The 21404-nt window shown below is 45.4% G+C and overlaps 1 protein-coding gene across 1 annotated transcript in view; it reads right to left on the bottom strand.

Moving 5' to 3' along the window:
• Nucleotides 1-21404, bottom strand: part of LOC144768899 (cell adhesion molecule CEACAM8-like) — a 132511-nt gene that overhangs the window by 85493 nt on the left and 25614 nt on the right. The window contains exon 3 of the mRNA XM_078652912.1: nucleotides 6983-7228. Coding sequence (XP_078509038.1) covers nucleotides 6983-7228 — 246 coding nt within the window. The remainder of the gene's footprint in view (nucleotides 1-6982; nucleotides 7229-21404) is intronic.

Genomic DNA, 21404 nt, shown 5'->3' with positions numbered 1-21404 from the left:
AGCCAGTGTAGTGATGTCAAACCAGTGATCTAGCGGTCATTTCACTGTAATTTCTCAATGCAAAACCTCATTTATCTCTACTAGAAACTGATCCTGTGGGTTGGGGTTTTTCTTCACTTTGATCTGTATTAGTCAATATCCAAAATAACTTTCACAGATTAACTTTCCTTCTAAGGTTAATGAACTATTAGTCAAATAGTTGATGGTGATATTAATAATCCTTAATCACCAAACTAATTGATAATAACCATCCTCTGCTATAAGAAACTGATCCAGTGGTGATTTCACAGTAATTTCTCAATAAAAAACCTCATTCACCTTTATTTTACTGCTGAAAAGGTGTTGGACCCTTCACACCATGTATTACCTTCAGGAGACTTTACATAAATATGAAAAATAAAAATAAAAATTATATTTAAGCCAATAAAGAGAGTTGGTGAGTATTTTAAAGGGTTTTATTTTCTAGCTAAAAGTTAATGTCCTCTGACCCTTTATTCATTAGTCAAATATCAATCAGGTTACAGAATTGGGAAAACAGGAAATATAGAATTAATACAGAACATATTATAGGTTGCATACAAAGCATTCCATAAAGGAAGGGAATGAGGCAATCAAATGTCAATCAGAATTCTTAAAAAAAGTTCAGGAAAATTTGATTCAAGAGTGAATTATGCAAGGCTAATCAATAATTATTAATTGGCAAAAATCTCCCATAAAGAGAAATAAATGCATGAGAGAAATAAATCTTTTCAAAACTAATTAATTAGTCAAAGCATGAACTTAGAGTTTTAGCATCTAAATCTAAACCTGTTCTATCTAGTGTCACTCTCTGCCCTTGGTCTGTTCATTCTGAGAGAGGCTGCTTCACAAGGAGCAAGACAGCCTGCCCTTTACAAAACCACAGAGGAATGTGATCTGTCTTGCCAAAAATATGACGTGCAAGGACTTCTCTGAAAAAATATGAGCTAGGACCCCCGCCTCCCCTCTATCTCTTCTCGGATGCAATCTCCTCCCAGAGTGTACCTGCAACGTTCTCGTACCTAACCCATATGATGTCTGATCTCATCTGAGAGGCTCCCTGAGGCTCAAAGTGATACCAAAGGAGAACTCCTACCATTAAATCAGGGAGCATCGCAGCCACATCACGCACTAACTGCCAGGCTCTGGCGAGAAGGGCTGCTAAAGTCACAACCTAGCTCAACAAAACAGAAAGACACAACACCCCCCATATAGTCTGCAATCCCACAAGGATGCAGCTTTGCGCTGCTCAATACAAGCTCACTACAGAAGCACAATCTCGAGGTCTTCTCGCTACTTCAGGAAGATCGCCTCGACATTCTAGGGGTCACAGAAACGTGGCTGGAAGAGTCCTCTACCACAGATCTGGTTGCATCTCTGCCACTTAACTTTGCGGCCATCCAACACAACAGAGCAGGTAGCATGAAGGGGTGGGGGTTGCCTTCCTCTAGAACCGTTCCTTTAAAACAGAAACTCTCTGCTCGGAAAGCATTGAGGGTGCTGATGTACTAGGGGTTAAGTTCTGTTCTCTCACTGGCACAGCCCATGCCTGGCTCACTTCATTTCTAAAAAAACGCTCTCAGAGAGTTCAACTGGCAAATCTGGTATTCAACCCAGCAGCTCTCTCATGCGGAGTTCCCCAAGGCTCAGCACTTTCACCCCTCCTCTTTAATGCTTAGCTACAGCCCTTGATCTCTGCACTAAACCAGATGTAGTGCCGGATCTACAACATTGCCGACGACACTCAAATCATTATCCAAATTGACAGCTCTCCAGCAGCATATGTAAGAATGCAAAACATATTTAATTGGATGTCAGTGAATTTCATTAAAAATAAACCCTGATAAAACAGAGGTACTGGCGGTTACCTTAGCTTCCAGTCCATGGAATGACCTCTACTGGCCAAAGAACTTGGGCCTTTTCCTGAACCGGCAGTGGCCGTGAAAAGCCTGGGAATCAAAATCGATGCCAAACTTTCTATGACACAACAAGTCTCGGCAGTCGTAGGTACTTGTGTTGGCCTCCTGAGACAACTGCGAAAACTGTCTCAACTCTTTACTTTGGCCACACTCAGCCGGGCGGTTTCAGCAATGATCCTGTCGCGTCTGGACTATGGCAACTCTTTGTACGCTGGCCTCCCTCAACAATTGTTGGCCAGATTACAAATCGTCATGAACGACGCAGCAAGACAATTTTTTAAAAAAACAAGATGGACGCACGCCACACCCCTGCTACGCAATCTCCATTGGCTCCCAAACAGGCAGAGAATTATATTTAAGGGTCTCTGCATTACACACAAATCTCTGTACGACCAAGCCCCAAGCTATATCAAGGACCGCATTGTCTCCTATGTCCCCAGTAGGACATTGCGGTCAGCAGAGGCCACCCTTCTGGTCTGCCCCCGCTTTAAACTGTCCTCCATGGGAGGGCGAGCGTTTCTAAACTGCGATCCCCCTCGCCTGGAATAGCCTTCCAGTGAGTCTACGCAAGGAAGTGAATCTCCTTCCCTTCAGGAAGAAGCTTAAAACCGTGCTCTTCCTGGAAGCATGGGGTACGACTTAGCAGCCTTTCCCCCCTCTCTCCACGTAGTCCAGGTGCGCCCTCTGACAGCACTTAGAGACCTCTGGGTGATAATGCGCGTTACAAATTTAAATTACAATTACAATTACAAAGGGGATGATGGACGGAGCGTTTGAACAAATCAAACACTCACCCCAAGTCAACTGATCTGGGTTTAATCCATCACCATTCTTTAGCTCACTCCACCATCCCACTTCAGACATGGCCATATGCAAATCAGTCTGACCCTGTGCCTCACGGGAACAGTCCAGCCCGAACTGCCAAGCCATGTCTTCTCTGGACCAGAAACAAGCATCTTGGGACCCGATTTGGATTCATAATCCTCATCAGCCAGGCTATCGTGAATCCAGTGGTAGAGTGAGCAAGGGACCCACGTCTGAGCATACCCTACCAATTCAGGGCGAACAAAGCAGTACCAAAGGGGATGATGGACGGAGCGTTTGAACAAATCAAACACTCACCCCCAGTCAACTGATCTGGGTTTAATCCATCACCATTCTTTAGCTCACTCCACCACCCCAGTTCAGACATGGCCATATGCAAATCAGTCTGACACTGTGCCTCATGGGAACGGGTCCTCCCCCTAGGTTAGGGGGAACGCCAAAATCATCACCTCTCTCATTGCCTGATATTTTTCATTTTCAAAGTTCACTTTTGTGAATTGGTTATATGCTTTTTAGCATGTTAAGTTGCTTTATCAAATCATTTGTGGGTGCAGTTTAGTAGATGACTCCGCTACGTGGAGGAACGCAATTCTGTGTTTGTAATGGAATGCGTAGTTAACAAATCTCCGCAGACTCCGCTAGCGGAACTTGGTACAATGTCCCCAGGAATTTTGTTGATTTGTGTGGTGATCTCGCTTGGATTTGGACTCTTCTCTGCATGAAACCAAACTCATGTGCATATGTCTTTCACTAGTTACCATCTTCATCGCACATCCATATTCTTTACTATCGTTCGACAATGACGTTGAAGAACCTTTGGAAGAGTAATTTGATGATGATCGATCTCATTTCATTTTCACTTGCCTTAATTGGTGTCACTGTTTGGTCCGGCAGGTGGGGCTAGATGGTTTCTGGAATTTTCTGGGATCCATTTTCTCTTCTCAATGTGGTGCAGTTGGTTTCTCTTTTTGTTTTGCAAACAGTTATGAAATGGTTTTCTTTCCTGCAGCCTTTGCATGTTTGTCCAATGGCGGAACATCTGATTTCATGATGAAAGGCAAATCTGCATTGGAAAAACAATTTCATTGTATTCAGAGACATCACTTCAAGCCCATCGAACTTGTGTCTCTGGTTACGTTCCATGTTTAATGCTGATTCACTCTGGGTTACTGCAGCCTTCATATCAGCGGCTTATCAATCTGCTCTTGCAGCCATGATCACTTTCTCCAGACTGAACTTCTCCCCAGCATACATCATCTGAACGAATCAGAAAGGCAGCCACCAATGGCTTGAAGGTGGATAGATTCTTCATGTTTGAATTAATTGAACTTGCAATGCTTGATGGGGGTCTCAAGTCTTTCGGTAAACTCGTCTATTATTTCTCCAGCTTTTTATGATGCCTTCTTTCATTCCTTCTCCTGTAAGGTTCTCTAATTATTTGATGATCTTTTTGTCATCTGCTTCTTCTAGCAGGTTGATGAAATAATCGAATAATTCATCCATGCAGTCCATCTGGCGCTAATATTGTGCTTTTTGGCAATATCAAACGGAAGTGGTGGTTTCAGAAAAACGGCAGCATCATAGCCAGTTGTGGACATCACTAATAGTGAGAGTAGGACCCTCTCCAGCACCATCTGCTACCCGCTTGGACCAGCCCCATTCATACCATCTCTAAGCCCCTGCCACATGCTTGCATAATGTCTTAGCGGCCGATCAGATGCCACATGGCCTTTTTTCATCTTTTTGCATCTTTGGACATGAGTAGCAGTTTTATCGATTGTACATGGTTGTCACTGTTCTCGACCTTCTGTGTCACACCTGGTATTCAATGCTTTTAGCATTTCTTGGTGCCTTAACACTTCTGCTTTTGGCGTGCTTTTGCTCCTGGTTAGCGCTGCCTTCTGCGTTTCTCGTTCTATATGCTTGACAGATCAGTGGTATGTGGTGGCACAGGTATTGTTCTTTTGGCCTTACCAGCAGGTTCTGGGCCGACTGTGGTTAACGTTTCTGTAAAGGCTTCGCCTTCTTTGAAAGCTTTGCACTGGCTTGAGTAGCGCTTTGACTCCCCATACACCAACGGTCGACTGTTTCACTTTGACTGAGGCCTGAGGCACATGTGGCATGCAGGAGCAGTTTTCTCGGCCTCTGCAAACTCTCAGGAAGAGCACTCTTATTTCTTTGTGTTACAGATCCCCCATCTCCCCTATCTGATTGCCAGTTGTAGCATCCTCCCCAGTCCGGTAGCAAGAAAATTAGCACACCATACATGAAACTCTGTAGTGCATGTCGAATCTTCAAAGTGCAACCGTTAACTCATATGAACTGAACTTTATTAAGCACACACAGTCACGTCCAAATGATTATGTCATTATCGTATGGACCAAAAGGGTCCCACTATTCCAACTTACAAGACACTACACACCTCACAAACTCACACAAGCTATCCACCTGCTCACATTCACTCAGATCAAACACCACCCACACATTATACCACACTCAAAAGCATGCTCCTTAACCCCACTTGATCATCAAACACGCCATGGAAATATGGGACCTATTGCACAACCACACATCCAAACCTGCACTTCCTCACAAAAACATGGCTAAATCTAACCAAGGCACCAGACATCACTCCAGTCATTTCGTCCAGCTACAAGATCTCCTGGAAAGACCGTCAGCACAAACCCAGAGGTGGAATAAACATCATATTGAAAGATACTATTCACTGCACCACCTCCACCTCCACCCCCATCAGCTACATGGGACACCTCACATTCAAGAAACACAACTTCTACCATGGTGGAACCCTCATGTACCGACCACCAAGATCTTGCACACATTCCCCAGTGACAATATGGACTGTGTTGCACCCCTCATCATCAAATTCAGAACCTTTTTCCTGATTGGAGATATTAACTTTCACATAGAATACCTCACCAACCCAACCTCTCTGGCCCTTCTAGAAAACCTCTGAATTCTTGACCTCACCAAGCACATTACCAAACCCACACAAACATGGTAAGTCACCTATTAAACATGATTTTCTCCTCAATCAACAACAACACTGTTGCGAAGCCAGCAACTTAGACCTAGACTGACCATGCCATTGTCAGTTTCAGCATACCTATCTCTCACTACAGCCCACTGTAGCTGGTATAGCACCATAAAAGAGAACTGGGCTTATGCCCTTTTGCACACAGGCCTGAGCACTCTAGCAACATGCAGAAAGCCATCAAGAACCAGGATCTCAGCATGCGCAGACACCCTGGCTCCCTCAAGCCCAACCTAACGGCAGTGAGCCTGGTCACAGGTTATCTAGTACACAGAGAAACTCAGGCTGACGAAATACCACTGCAGACAACTGAAGCACAAATGGAGAACAAGTCTATACATTACAGATAAAGAGATCTTCAAATAAACCCAAAGACGTATAGCTTCAATTGATGTCAGCATTAACAGCCACAAGGAAGTCTTCGAAATCATCAAAGATTTCACTGCACCTCCTGCAACTTCTAGCAACATCACCCCCTCACAAGACCTTTGCAACAAGCTCTCTGAATTAGTCTGTAGCAAAATCACCTCCGTATATAGCAAATTCAGTCCTCAACTGGACCTCCTTACCATCATAACCCAACTTCCCCACACGGCTGAACAACCAACCCAGACCTTGTGGCCCGAACACCACTATTGTAAACACTGCTGTCATGAAGATCATCCACTCGGTGGGCCCAACCGACCCTTGCCCCCACATGCATTCACCAAAGGACTCCTACTGATTGACAAAGCAATACCACCCATCCACAACACCCTTCAACTAAGTCACATTCTCGGACACCTTGACAGGGCCGGACTGGCTGTATCGGGCACCAGGCATTTTCCCGGTGGACTGAAAGGTTGGGGGGTGGGTTTGGACCTGTGGGGACCATTTTTGTTATAGGGGGGCAGTTTTTCAGCAGTGCTGCAATATTGGCTCCCTGTACCAAACGCAGCAGCAGTGTTTCCCGCCAGCATCCACTCCCTACCCCCGGCGGCCGGTCAGACTTGATTGCCAGGGACGGTTTGCGTTTCCAGTCCGGTCCTGCACTTGGACACATGCCACTCTCACATCACTGCTCAATAAACCATCCGCTGACCTAGCCACACTTTCCAACTACAGATGAATTTTCCTCTTACCATAATTAGCAAAGGTCTTAGAAAAACTAACCAACGAAAATACTCACCAAACACCTGAGCAGCCACCCGCTCCTCTTCATCACGCAGTCCAGATTCAAGCGCAACCACAGGAAAGAAACAGCACTCATCACAGCCACAGACGTCATCAACATGTTCATTCACAGATGAGACACTGCAAACCTCATTCTCCGAGACCTCTCTGAAGCATTTGACTGGGTATCCCACCCCATGTTCATCAGGTACCTGCATGAGATTGGCATCCAAAGACCCACTCTCTGTTGGATCCGCTCCTTCTTAACGAGTAGAACATGAGCTGTCAGCCTGGCATCTAACACCTCGGACACCTGCAAACTCATCCGTGGAGTGCCTCAAGGCTCTTCATTCAGCCCCCACCCTCTTCAGAGCATACATGATCACAATAGCCAAGGCCACCCTTACACATAGCATCAACATCCTCTCCTACGGTGATGAAACACAACTCATACTCTCCATTTCGGACAAGACCCCCAAAATATGAAACTATTTCCCCAACTGCATAACCAAAGTCACTAACTGGATTAAGGTTAGCTGCCTTGAGCACAACATCGACAAAAAAAAATGTGTAATATTTTAACAGGACACTTCACATGAGACTCCAACTTGTAGACAGCCAAACTCGGACCCACATCCATACCTCGTAATAATCATTGAAAGGAAAATGGACATCACGGCACAAGTCAATGCCGTCATTGTATCCTGCTTCAACATGGTGAACCGTTCTTAACTAAGACAACCCAAGATAGTTGTCTCGGCCAACCCAGTTTAGGCCCACTAGATCCCTACGCCAACTCATACACTTATACAGCAGCAATATAGTTCATTATTTATTGTTCATAAAAATATATTCGTACAAATACAGTTTGATGTATAAAAACAACTCATACAGAGGCAATATTAAAATCTCATGAAACAAATTCATAAAATATAATTTCTAATGCACATAAATTCAAATTTTTTTATAAAACAATATAATCAATTAGCGTTTAACATTTGTAAAACTAGGACTACAAATGTTAAACGCTAATTGATTATATTGTTTTATAAAATGTTTTGAATTTATGTGCATTAGAAATTGTATTTTATGAATTTGTTTCATGAGATTTAAAGACAAGCTCATTTCAAACTCCTCACACACACATTCAAGGCACTATAAAACCTGTGCCCACCTATCATGAACTGAGACCTCTCCTCTCACCAACCACCTAGACACCTCCTGCTCCTTGGGCTTCCTACTTAAACACATTCCACGCATTGACAGAACCAGATCAGGAGGGCAGTCGTTGTCTTTCATCGGTCCTAAAGCATGGAACGGCCTCCCACTCCACATCAGAGCCTCCTCCCCTCTTCTTTAATTTCACAAGAAGCTGAAGAACTGGCTTTTCAGTTAACCAACCTACCGTAGGCAGGACTAGTCACACACACACCTGCTCATCTCCAGGATACCCATGCGGGTGATAGTGCACATTACAAATACAAATAACATACCATGACATAACAGAATGCTTCAGCTGAAATAATATGTCCAAAAATGGCTTCTTATATAATGCAAAATACAAAGAGAAATATAATACAAAACATTTGTTCAGAGGTCTCGCACTCTGGTTAAGAAAATAGTGATACATTTATAAAATCATATTATACCTAATAGAGAGGCCTTGGGAACATGCACTCTCCGAAAACAGTGTGCTACAAAACCGTAAACAAAGACCTGGCATTTTTCCCTGGGAAAGTGTTTACGAGTTCAGTGGTGCATGAACAGTCTGTGTGCCAGATGAGACCCAGATGGGAAGATGACATATGCAGTTGATTATGAGTTCACAGATCATACATCTGCAAAATGCATGGCCCAGTTTGTTGTAGTAGTCGCTGAACTCCATAGTGCATTCTGGGAATTGTAATTTTTGGTTCTCAATATTTGAGCAATTATCCCACTGGATTGCAATGTTGTTCTGACACTAAATTCATGCCTACAGCCCCATCATTTTGCAAGACCAAACCTAAAAAAAAATCAATTCGCATTATTTCAAATTCTGTGTGCCTGTATTTGTATGTGGGCATGCACATCCAGGAGGGTGATGCAGAGAGTCCCTAACATGCTGGCAAGATGTTCCATGTTGTGGGTCTCTGACTCCCTTGGTCTCCCCTGCATTTTATCCACGATCCCTCTACTTTCCAGGCTGTTTTAAAACCACTTCTGATACATTTTATTGCACAAACTGGGCAATTTCTGATTTATTTCTCATTTCATGGACATAAGCTCTCAGAAATGTTTTTGATGTAGTGACACTCAAATTGTCACAGATAGGAATTAAAATATACATAAGTGCACAGAAAACATGGAAACATCCCACATACCTAAACTGTACACGTGGCAGCTATGGGACTGGGGTGGGATCCTTCCTTGTTCCTGGAGGAAACTATGGAAATGGATCATAGGGAGTGAGTGCACCACTCTTCTTGCACAGCACGTGGTGGTCAATTCACATGTATTACATGTACCCTCTGCGCGTTTCAGCAGCGTGTCCTCTACTGGTGTCACTCGTCCTGGCATCTAGCGCCAAACATAGGACCCGAATTATGTATTGTTGGATGTGTATGGACCGTCAAGAATGGATGGTGCATCCGTCCGCTCTCGTGATTGTCAGTCCACCCAATTTATAGGTTAGCAGTAATACTGACAAAGCTCCATCATACCTCCTCCATCTCCAATGCGCTTGGACCACTCTGTTGACTAGGTATTTGCCTAAAAGTTGCTGACGGAGGACTTACAGCCAGAGCTCCGCTCGCCATATTATGACTTTGGGCCTGATTTAGATCTTGGCGGATGGGATTCTCCATCACAAACGTGACAAATATCCTGTCTGTCGTATTAGAAGTGCCATAGGATATAACGCACTTACAACAGGATATTCGTCATGTTTGAGATGGAGTACCTCATTCGCCAAGATAGCCCAACCGCCGTATTAGAAGTGCTATAAGATATAATGCACTTGGAACTGAATATTCGTCATGTTTGTGACGGGGTATCCCATCCGCCAAGATATCCCACACGCCGTATTAGAAGTGTCATAGGATATAATGTACTTGGAACTGAATATTCGTCATGGTTGTGCCTGAGTTTTCCATCCACTAAGATATGCCCCCACCGTATTACAAGTGCCGGAGGATATAATGCACTTGTAATACGATGGGCGGGATATTCGTCATGTTTGTGACTGAGTATCCCAACCACCAAGATATCCCACCCGCCGTATTACAAGTGCCATTGGAGATAATGCACTTGTAACGGGATATTTGTCATGTTTGTGACGGAGTATCCCATCCAAGACATCCCCCCCCCCCCCCACCGTAACAGAAGTGCCATTGGATATAATTCACTTGTAACGGGATGTTTGTAATGTAATGTCTGTGACGGAGTATCCCACCCACCAAGATATCTCGCACGCCGCATTAGAAGTGCCAATGGATATAATGCACTTGTAACAGGATATTCATCATGTTTGTGACAGAATATCCCACCCAGCAAGGTACCGCACACGCCACATTAGAAGTGCCATTGGATATAACGCACTTGTAACAGATATTCGTCATGGTTGTGACTGAGTATCCCATCCGCCAACATCTAAATCAGGCCCTTTGCTTAGCCTCGCCATGTCCATGGTGGTTAAACCTCACCTGACTTGGCGGTCTTATAACTAATAAAATAGGTTAACACAGCTCACACAGACTACCAAATCTATCTTTCTATCATGAATATATATAATGTAGGCTACTGCTCAAACAAAACCTAGGACATTTTTACATAGTGTGTTAAAATGACAAAAAATGGCTCTGATTATAAACAAATGTATTTCTTCATATAATATTTGCTCATAAACAGAACCCAATATCCATTGTTAGTTTTTTATTTAAAAACCCCACTGCCATAGCCCATGTCCCTGAGCCCTATGAGGTCCCAGGTACTCCATGCCCAGGGCCTAATTCATTATAAGTGCATGCCAGGGGCCTTCTCATGGCACTCATAAGACTTCACGTGGGAGCTGCAAGGAAAGCACCAGGGGCCCTGCAACCCGGCTGGTTCCCACATGGGAGCCAGTATTGCTTCCGTCCGGTGGCTGAAGCTGCTTCAGCTTGCTCCCTCACAGCACCCCTCCCTGAACCTCAATTGTCCTAAGGAGTCCAACCTCTAGGCCAAGAATACTTAAAATGGGGAGGAGGCACGTGTACCCCTTCCTGGAACCATTAATGTCCCTGGGAACCCCATCCCACAGGGTCGGCTCACATGCTTTGTCCTTGGAAGCTCACCCCTGGGAAATATTAGTTTCCCCGCCTGCACCGGCCCGGTGAGGAATAGAGCATTTTCAAAACTCATGCCAAGTAGGAGCAAACAAAGTCTGCTCCCAGCTGGTGGGAGCTTGAAAAATTTGGAAACAGATCAAAATGTTGCTCCCGCCCAGATGGAGCTGCATTAGGAGCTGCTAACTCAGGGTGGAAGCCATGCCGACTTGCGCCGGGGCCACAGGGACCTTGGGGCTTTTCCAGCGGCCCCAAAACAAGTACATGGTAGGTGCCCTGGGAGGGTACCAGGCCCCTCCCCCTTTTAAAAATGCATGCCTCGGGGGATGAGGTCCTGGGGCAAGTAGCAGTTCATGGAGGGGTGCTATTAGGTCCCTCCACTAATTTTAAGAAAAAGCCCCAGGGGATGAGGTCACCAAGTCCTAATACACCTCCGGGACGGAGGGCCATGTTGCCCTCTCCCCTTAACTTTTTTTTGTTTTTAATTGCCCTGTGAAATGGGATCCGTAGGGTCAAACAAGGCATGGAGAGGGAAAACACGTTCCCCTGCATCGCCTTTATTTAAAAAAAAGCATTATTAGGCATCGGGGATGGGGTCTTCAAGGCCTAATAGTGCCCCGTTCCTTTTATTTAAAAACAAATGCCCAGGGGATGAGGTCTCCAGGGCCTCTTAAGTTTCAGGGAGGGGGGCCATGCAGGCCCCTGCCCCTTTCTTAAAATAAGGCCCTTGGGATGGGGTCCCCAGGGTCATACGAGGATCGGGGAGAGGGGTTGTGCAGACTCCATACCCTTAATTTTGAGAAATGGTCCTCGGCGATGGGGTCCCTAAGGCCTAACAAGGCTCAGGGAGGGGAACACCCATGTAACGCCTTCCCAGGGCAGAGTAACGCAATGCAGCAATGAATAAATCGCATTTTTTGCTTGTGTCGCTCATGCACCATGTTGCATGCTGAAAGTGCAATTCAAACCACTCATAAATATGCCTACTAATTTCTAAGGGGAGCTCTGATTCCATATTTCTTCAGTATAGTGTCTGAGACTTCACCCTCAGGTGCAAGAATGCCGGCGCTACGGTTCGACTGTCTTGGGGGAGCGGTTCTCATCCTCCATCGTGTACCAATATGGATCCCGCTGGTCCCAGTACTCACAATGATACTACACGCAGAGCTCTAGTAGCATACACATGCTATGAATTCACTGCACACATGCACTCTACATGTATATGGAGTGTCAGTGCAAAGTTTAGTCGGTTCACAATACAACATCAATGTACATGAGAGGTCAGTAGACCTCCCTCTCTGTGACGTAGAAAGAAAGGTCCGATCACATGAAACCTTCACAGAGCACAGTCCCACCACCTCTTTCTGCGATTCTACCAGGGTATGGACAGTGGATTTTGCCCAATTGTATGGGCACAATTGGTGGAGCCTTTCAGGTCACAGAATCGGTTCTGTGTCTTACATTACCAGGGACAAGACAACCCTCGCCCTCTGTTTGTATGGTAAATTAGCATGATCACAAAGCCAAGCAGAATAACAGGATACGAGATGTTCATGGCAGAGGTCCACACCTACTAACCGTACACTGGGTCATACGTGGCAAAGGTGCACATGTACTAACTGTACACAGGGGCATTCATAGCTGAGGTGGGCGCCTACTAACGGTACACAGGGGCATTCATAGCTGAGGTGGGCGCCTACTAACGGTACACAGGGGCATTCATGGCACAGGAGCACATGTACTAACTGTACACAGGGGCATTCATAGCAGAGGTGCACACCCTCTAACCATGCACAGGGGTATACATGGCAGAGGTGCGCACCCACTAACCATACACAGGGTTATACATGGCAGAGGTGCGCACCCACTAACCATACACAGGGTTATACATGGCAGAGGTGCACACCTACTAACCATGGATGGGGGCATTCATAGCAGAGGTGCACACCCACTAACCATACACAGGGTTATACATGGCAGAGGTACACACCTACTAACGATAGATGGGGGCATTCATGGCAGAGGTGTACACCTCCTAACATTACATGGGGGCATTCATGACAGAGGATTACACCTACTAACCATACACTGGGGCATGCATAGTAGATGGGCACACCTACTAACCAAACACGGGAGTATTCGTGGCAGAGATGCACACCTACTAACCGTTCAAGGGGCATTCATAGCAGAGGTGTACACCTACTAACAATACATGGAGCATTAATGACAGAGGTGTACACCTACTAATCATACACAGGGGCACGGTGGCATTCATGGCGCAGGAGCACACCAACGAACCATACATGGGGGCGTTCATGGAAGAGGTGCACTTCTATTAATGATACACAAGGGTCATTGATGGCAGAGATGTACACCTGCTAAGCGTACACAGGGCATTCATGGCAGAGGTGCACACCTACTAACCGTACACAGGGCATTCATGGCAGAGATGTACACCTGCTAAGCGTACACAGGGCATTCAAGGCACAGGAGCACACCTACTAACGATACACAGGGTCAGTCATGGCAGAGATGCACTCCTACTAACCGTACATGGGAGCATTCATGGCACAGGAGCACATCTTAAACCATACATGGGGGCGTTCATGGCAGAGATGCACCCCTACTAACCATAAACTGAGCATTATTGACAGAGGTACACATCTACTAATCTTTCACAGATGCATTCATGGCAGAGGTCCACGCCTACTAACCATACATGGGGGTATTCATGGCAGAGGTCCACGCCTACTAACCATACATGGGGGTATTCATGGCAGAGGTCCACGCCTACTAACCATACATGGGGGTATTCATGGCAGAGGTCCACGCCTACTAACCATACATGGGGGTATTCATGGCAGAGGTACACACATACTAACCATGCACAGGGGCATTCATGGCAGAGGTGCACACCTACTAACCATATAGGAGGGCATTCATGGTAGAGTTGCACACCTTCTAATCATACACTGGGGCATTCATGGCAGAGGTACACACCTACTAACCTTAGAGAGGGACATTCATGGCAGAGGTACACGCCTAACAACCATATACGGGGCGTTCATGGCAGAGGAGCACACCTACTGACCACATGCAGGGGCATTCATGGCAGAGCTTCACACCTACTAACCATACAGAGGGGCATTTATGGCAGAGGTGGGCACCTACAAACCATACAGAGGGGAATTCATGGCAGACGTACACACCTACTACCCAAACACGGGGACGTTCATGGCAGAGTTACACACCTACTAACCATAAGCAGGGGCGTTCATGGCAAAGGTGCCCACCTACTAACCATACATGGGAGCATTCATAGCAGAGGTGCCCACCTACTAACCATACATGGGGGCATTCGTGGCAGAGGTAAACATCTACTAACCATACACAGGGGCATTCATTGTAGAGTTACATGCCTACTAACCGTACAGGGGGGCATTCACGGCAGAGGTGCACACCTACTAACCATGCACACGGGTCATTCGTGGCAGAGGTACACACCTACTAACCATGCATGGGGGAATTCATGGCAGAGCTGCATTCTTACTACCATACACAGGGGCACTCATGACAGAGGTGCACAACTTCGAACTATACATGGTGGCATTCATAGCAGAGGTGCACACCAACTAACCATACACAGGGGCGTTCATGGCAGAGTTATGCTTCTTTTAACTATGCACAAGGGCATTCATGACGCACACCTTCGAGGGGCTTTGAGGACGGAGAAGCACAACTACCCACCATACACAGGGGTACTCATGTCAGAGGTGCACATCTACTATCAGTACATGGGTACCTTCATGGCATAGGTGCACACTTACAAACCATACACGGAGCATTAATGACAGAGAGGTACACACCTACTAAGCATACACTGGGGCATTCATGGCAGAGGTGCACACCTGCTACCCATACAGAGGGGTATTCCTGGCAAAGTTTGGCGCCTACTAATAGTACAGAGGGGCATTCATGGCAGAGGTTCACGCCTATTAACCATACACGGGGGCCTTTATGGGAGAGGAGCACACCTACTGACCGTACAGAGGGGCATTCATGGCAGAGGGGGACACCTACTAACTGCACAGAGGGGCATTTATGGCAGAGGTACACACCTACTAACCGTACAGAGGGGCATTCATGGCAGAGGGGGGCACCTACTAACTGCACAGAGGGGCATTTATGGCAGAGGGGGGCACCTACTAACCGTACAGAGGGGCATTCATGGCAGAGGGGGGCACCTACTAACTGTACAGAGGGGCATTTATGGCAGAGGTACACACCTACTAACCGTACAGAGGGGCATTCATGGCAGAGGGGGGCATGTACGAACTGTACAGAGGGGCATTTATGGCAGAGATGCACACCTATAAACCATACAGAGGGGAATTCGTGGCAGGCGTACACACCTACTACCCAAACACGGGGGCGTTCATGGCAGAGTAACACACGTACTAACCGTACTAACCATACGCGGGGCGTTCATGGCAGATGTGCACGTCTACTAACAGTACACAGGGCATTCATGGCAGAGATGCACACCTACACCTACCTACTTTGTCTGGACTGATGGGAAACAGACTCTATCAGAATTTCTAGACTGGCTTAACTTAACAAATATACATTTAAGATTCACTGCCAATATCAGTACGGAAGTGGTGGAATTCTTAGACATTTTCATAAGACACAACCTGGGTGTGTTGGAAGTAGATTTGTTTGTTAAATTAACAGCTAGAAACACACTTCTACACTTCAATAGTAATCACCCTCGTTGCCAAAAGCAGAGCATTCCATTCTCACAATTCCTGAGAGGTCGAGGGAATTGCACCAATATCTCAGATTTTGACACTCAAGCTGCCCTGAGGAAAAATACATTTTTAGCTAGAGGTTATCCTCACTGGCTGGCGAGAGAGTCATATAAAAGGGCACGTTTCTTTGATAGAGACCCCCTTATAAATGCCAACTAAATCCGTGCAGATCCACAGTTAGTATGTATAACAAAACATTCTACTTTAAACTCTAGAGTCAAACAGATCATAAATTCCAATTGGCACCTTCTCAATAGTGACGCGGAACAAAAAAAAGAAGATATACAGCTAGATTCATTGAAGACACACTGGGCCTTATTTATGAAGGCCTTGCGCCACCGGTGCGTCACTTTTTCCCATTTTAAAAGTGACGCACCGGGCGGCGCAAGACCTTCATAAATAAGGCCCACAGTGTTTGTGAAAAATACCTCACATATATCAAAAAAACAACGTACAAAAATATTGAAAAGACAACAAGACAATCGGGTACAAATTCGAGTATGAAACCTGAAATCCACTGTAACCACAGAACAGTAACAGGATTGAGACTGAATATTGACAGTTTTTGAGTAAACCCAAGTACATAAGTTTATGATGCGCATATTACCCGGATAATGCCAGTTTCTACTCCTATATGTCAATTCTCGACACCTTAGGTCCGAACTTTATGGAACCTCTGAAAGGTTTAGTACATAAGTCTGAGTACCAAAGCCCTCTGCAGATAAAGTTGTTGGAGTTTATTATAAAGAAACGCGATCACGTATATACACCATACCTATTCATTGTGAAACTGAAAGGCTTTAATAACCGCGTTGCAATCCAGTGAAGGCGACCCTCTTTGAGGAAACACTCTCAGCTAGATTCATGAAAGGAAATTGCGCTCGCAAAGGGCCAGATTCTGAGAATCTGGCCCTTTGCGAGTGCAATTTTTGCATTTGGGATTCATCATCCCAAACGCAAAAATCGCTAATAAAGAATTCGCAAATTTGCGAGGATTAGCATTTAAGGAATCTCTATTAGAGATTCCTTAAATGCTATTCATGAAACATTTAAAAATTGCGAATTCGCAATTTAGGACCGCTATTTACCACAAAGTTAAACCTCGTGGTAAATAGCAAAAACTTAGAAAAATGCATTTAAATGCATTTTTCTAAGTTGCATGTTATACACACACATGTCCTTTGCACATGTGTGTGCACAACATCAGTGTAAATTCACATTTCAGGGGTGTAACAGGGTGTCCTTTGGACACCCCTGCACCCTTGAAATCGCATCCTTATTTGCGATTAGCAAATTGCTAATCGCAAATAAGGAATACCTTCCCATTCATTCCTATGGGCCTTTAGGCCCATAGGAATGAATGGGGAGTTATTCCTTATTTGCGATTAGCAATTTGCTAATCGCAAATAAGGAAGATGTAGGAATCGCAATATTATTTGCAATTCCTACATGAATCCCGTTTTGCAAGTCGTTAATTCCTTATGAATCGCTATTACAGACTCGCAAAACGGGACTTTGATGAATCTAAAACCAGGTTTTGCACATCGTCGTAATAAAAATATTAAAGACATGATTGTGCATTCTAGATTTAACTCAAATGCGACAGGACCTTCTTTCTTGCAAAAAACTAATGATGGAAGCATATCGATCAAAGGAGCAATAAGATGTTCCTCATGTTAATCATGTAATTACATACTAAAAGGTGAAAACATGAATCTGAGCGGCTTTAATATTAAAGCGTCTGAAATGTGGAACTGTAAAACGCAGAATGTGGTCTATTTACTTCTTTGCACGCGCCAGCTTGGCTATGTAGGAGAGACGTCTAGAGCTATTCAAACTAGACTTACAGACAGGGCCGGACTGGCCGTAGCGGGCACCAGGCAATCACCTGGTACGCCGCATGGGTGGTGGCCGGTTTTGGGCCCCTGGGTCGCGGTTTTGTTACAGGGCCGTTTTTGCAGCTTAGCTGCAAAATCGGCCCTGTAACAAAATCAGAATCGGCCAAAAACCGGCCCTGGCAAAGAGCTCGGCTGAACCCCCAGCCCCTCCACCCCCGGGGGGAGGGGGAGGCGGCTGAGCACTTTGCCAGGGCCGGTTTTGGTTCCCAGTCCGGCCCTGCTTACAGAGCATAGGTCAGCGATCAGAACAGCTTAGCTGACCGCCCCTCTGCTTAAACACTATGGGCCTCATTTATGAGAAATTACGCATCGCTGCGTGAAAGCAGCGATGCGTCACTTCTCAGTGCGCACTCCTTGCGACATACCTGATGCGTCATATTTAATGTATGACGCATCACGTCGCAAGGAGTTACAGATACGTCAGTATTTCTGACGTATCTGTAAGCGCAAAAGTGACGCATTTCTGGAGTGTGTCAAAAAAGTGACGCAACTCCAGCAATGCTTCCTTTCACATGGGGCAAGCCCCCTGTGAAAGGGCCTGCGTCAGTCTTATGCCTGCTGTGAGGCAGGCGCAAGATTTTGACACAACGGCGTCCTAGAAGTGACGCAGTGAAATCTCATTGATTTCACTGCGTCACTTCTACAAGGCTTTTTGCGGGGGTACGCCCCCCTGCCTACATTATACCTGACGCAGGTATAATGTAGCGCAGGGGTTTACAAAGTGACGCATCTGCTTAGATGCGTCACTTTGTAAATAGTGCGCAACAGGAGGCATGTTTTACTACACCGATGCTTCACAAAAAGTGACGCATCGGAAGCGCAAAACTGACGCAAGGCCTCATAAATGAGGCCCTATATTGAGTTTAACTATAAGCCAGAAGATATACACTGGCGGATATTAGAGAGAATTAAAACTCCAGATAACAAAGGAGGGCAACAGATTCATAAAAAGAGATTCATTTTTTTGATTTTTTCATTGAATACTTTCAAATGCGGCCTGAATAACGACTTGCCTTCAAAAAATAAGATCATTTGAACGCATGATGCCCAAATTATATGTCACTATTTTGATTTGATTTTATGAGTAGTCAGAAAGTAGATACTTTTAAAATAAATGTCTTAAATGAAATGAAATAGCATAATTAGTTTTCAAAAACAAGTGAAGTAGGATTGGCCTTTTAAATTTTCAATAAATCTTTATTAGGAAAGAAATTCGGTTCCACTGTTACACTAATTATAGGAAACTGCTATTTAGTCCCCACATAACTTGCTACATCATGTTTTTTCAAATCCTCCTATTAGATGCATCATAAATTCAAGTATTCACAGATGACATTTCATAAGCACAGGGGGCCTCATTTATGAGAAATGACGCATCGCTGCGTGAAAGCAGCGATGCGTCACTTCTCAGTGCGCACTCCTTCAGACATTCCTGATGCGTCATATTTAATGTATGACGCATCATGTCGCAAGGAGTTACAGATACGTCAGTATTTCTGACGTATCTGTAAGCGCAAAAGTGACGCATTGCTGGAGTGTGTCACAAAAGTGACGCAACTCCAGCAATGCGTCCTTTCACATTGGCCATGCCCCATGTGAAAGGGCCTGCGTCAGTCTTACGCCTTCGGTGAGGCAGGCGCAAGATTTTGACGCAACGGTGTCCTAAAAGTGACGCAGTGAAATGTCATAGATTTCACCGCTTCACTTCTATGACCCTTCCTTGCGTCAATACGCCCCCTTGCATACATTATACCTGGCGCAGGTATAATGTGGCACAGGATGTACAAAGTGACGCATCTACTTAGATGCGTCACTTTGTAAATATGGCGCTACAAGGCGCATTGTTTACGCCACTGGTGCGTCACAAAAAGTGACGTACCGGCGGCGTAAAAGTGACGCAGAGCCTCATAAATGAGGTCCCTGGTCCCTTTTTTATGATAATAGAACTCATGGCACCCCACGTTCATTCACATTGGTGTAATATTTAGGTAGGTGAAACGGTCTAGTTATTGCCAGTGACGCATAGTAGTAGTGAATTTTAAACCAATAAAAGATGCACGCTTTTAAATCACGTAGGTAGGGTGACGTTGGCTACGTTAATCACATGACCGCCTTAATACACCTGATTGTACTATTTAAAAGACTGTATTCCAGTTCTTCCGGGTGTAGAGAGCGAGTCGCGCCAATTCTGACCAGAGAAAAACGTTATTTTAACCAGAGAGGAACAGTTCTACTGAAAAGTTTCACTCCAGAGGTATGTGAAGATATCATAGGTTAGAACTTAGGGCCCCATTAGGATGGTCGGCGGATCGCCCCCGCCAGGCCGGAGGTAGCCACCGCCGCCCTGGTGGGGACGATCCACCCGCCAGCCTAGCCGGAATGACCCCCCGCCATATTAGTATGGCTGGGGGGTCCGCGGCGGACGGAAAGACTCCGCCGCTTTTCGGCTCCAGTCGCCTTGCGACCGGGGTGGGAAAGGGTTTATATGGTGGCGGTGTCTATCAGACACCGCGAGCCATATTACAATAGGCTTTTTCAGATGCCTTTCTGTGGCGGCAATGCCACCACGGAAAGGCATGCGGAGTCAGTTCCCATGGACTCGGGGGGGGGGGTGAACATTAGGGGTACCTATGGTACCCCCCAGCAGCTCCATGCACAGCATGGCAGGCACCGCGTGGTGCCTGCCAAGCTGTGCATGGAAGTGCACAGCATGCCTTCCTGCCATTGTGGCGGGTGGTGCTGAGTGCACCGCCCGCCACAATGGTAGGAATGCTGGATGCGCCCGCCACTGTGGCGGGCGTATCCTAATGCTGGCGACGGGATCCCCGCCCTTATGGTGGGGTGATCCCTTTCACCGGTAGGATGATGGGCACATGAAATATGAAATGAGGCCTAGTCAATGCTTTTAAAAGGGACACTTTTGGTGCAAGCAAAGTGAAAGACATTAAATGAGGCCTAGTCAGTCTGAAATGATTGTGCTAAATTAACATGTGTTTGTGCAGTGTATAGAAAACTAGTGATTTCAGTGGCCTTTTTAGCTTTGAAAATAATCATGGAATGTGTTCTTTCTTCCCAGCTCATTTTCCTTGTAATCTACACTCCCTGTTCCTGTCTTAAGAGATTTTGGATTTATTGCATATTTAGACAATGCATATTCAGTTCATAACACTTCTTCTTATAATGTCTATTAATTAACCATGCACCAACACTACACGGGGCAAACACATTTTGCATAAAAAGCTATCTGTTCATCACCACCCCCTTTTCTGAATCATCGAAAACATTAGAGCTGAGTATGTATTAACCGTGTGCACTTTGAAAATTTGCACTAGTGCATGATTATGCTATGTTGTACATTGTACTTTTTTTGCATGTTTTCCTAAATGATTATTAATTATTGATTAGCCTTGCATAATTCACTCTTG

Source organism: Lissotriton helveticus, chromosome 7 (assembly GCF_964261635.1).
Source record: "Lissotriton helveticus chromosome 7, aLisHel1.1, whole genome shotgun sequence".
Classification (NCBI taxonomy): domain Eukaryota; kingdom Metazoa; phylum Chordata; class Amphibia; order Caudata; family Salamandridae; genus Lissotriton; species Lissotriton helveticus.
The sequence above is the reverse complement of the archived record's forward strand: the minus strand, read 5'-3'. Positions and strand labels throughout refer to the sequence as shown.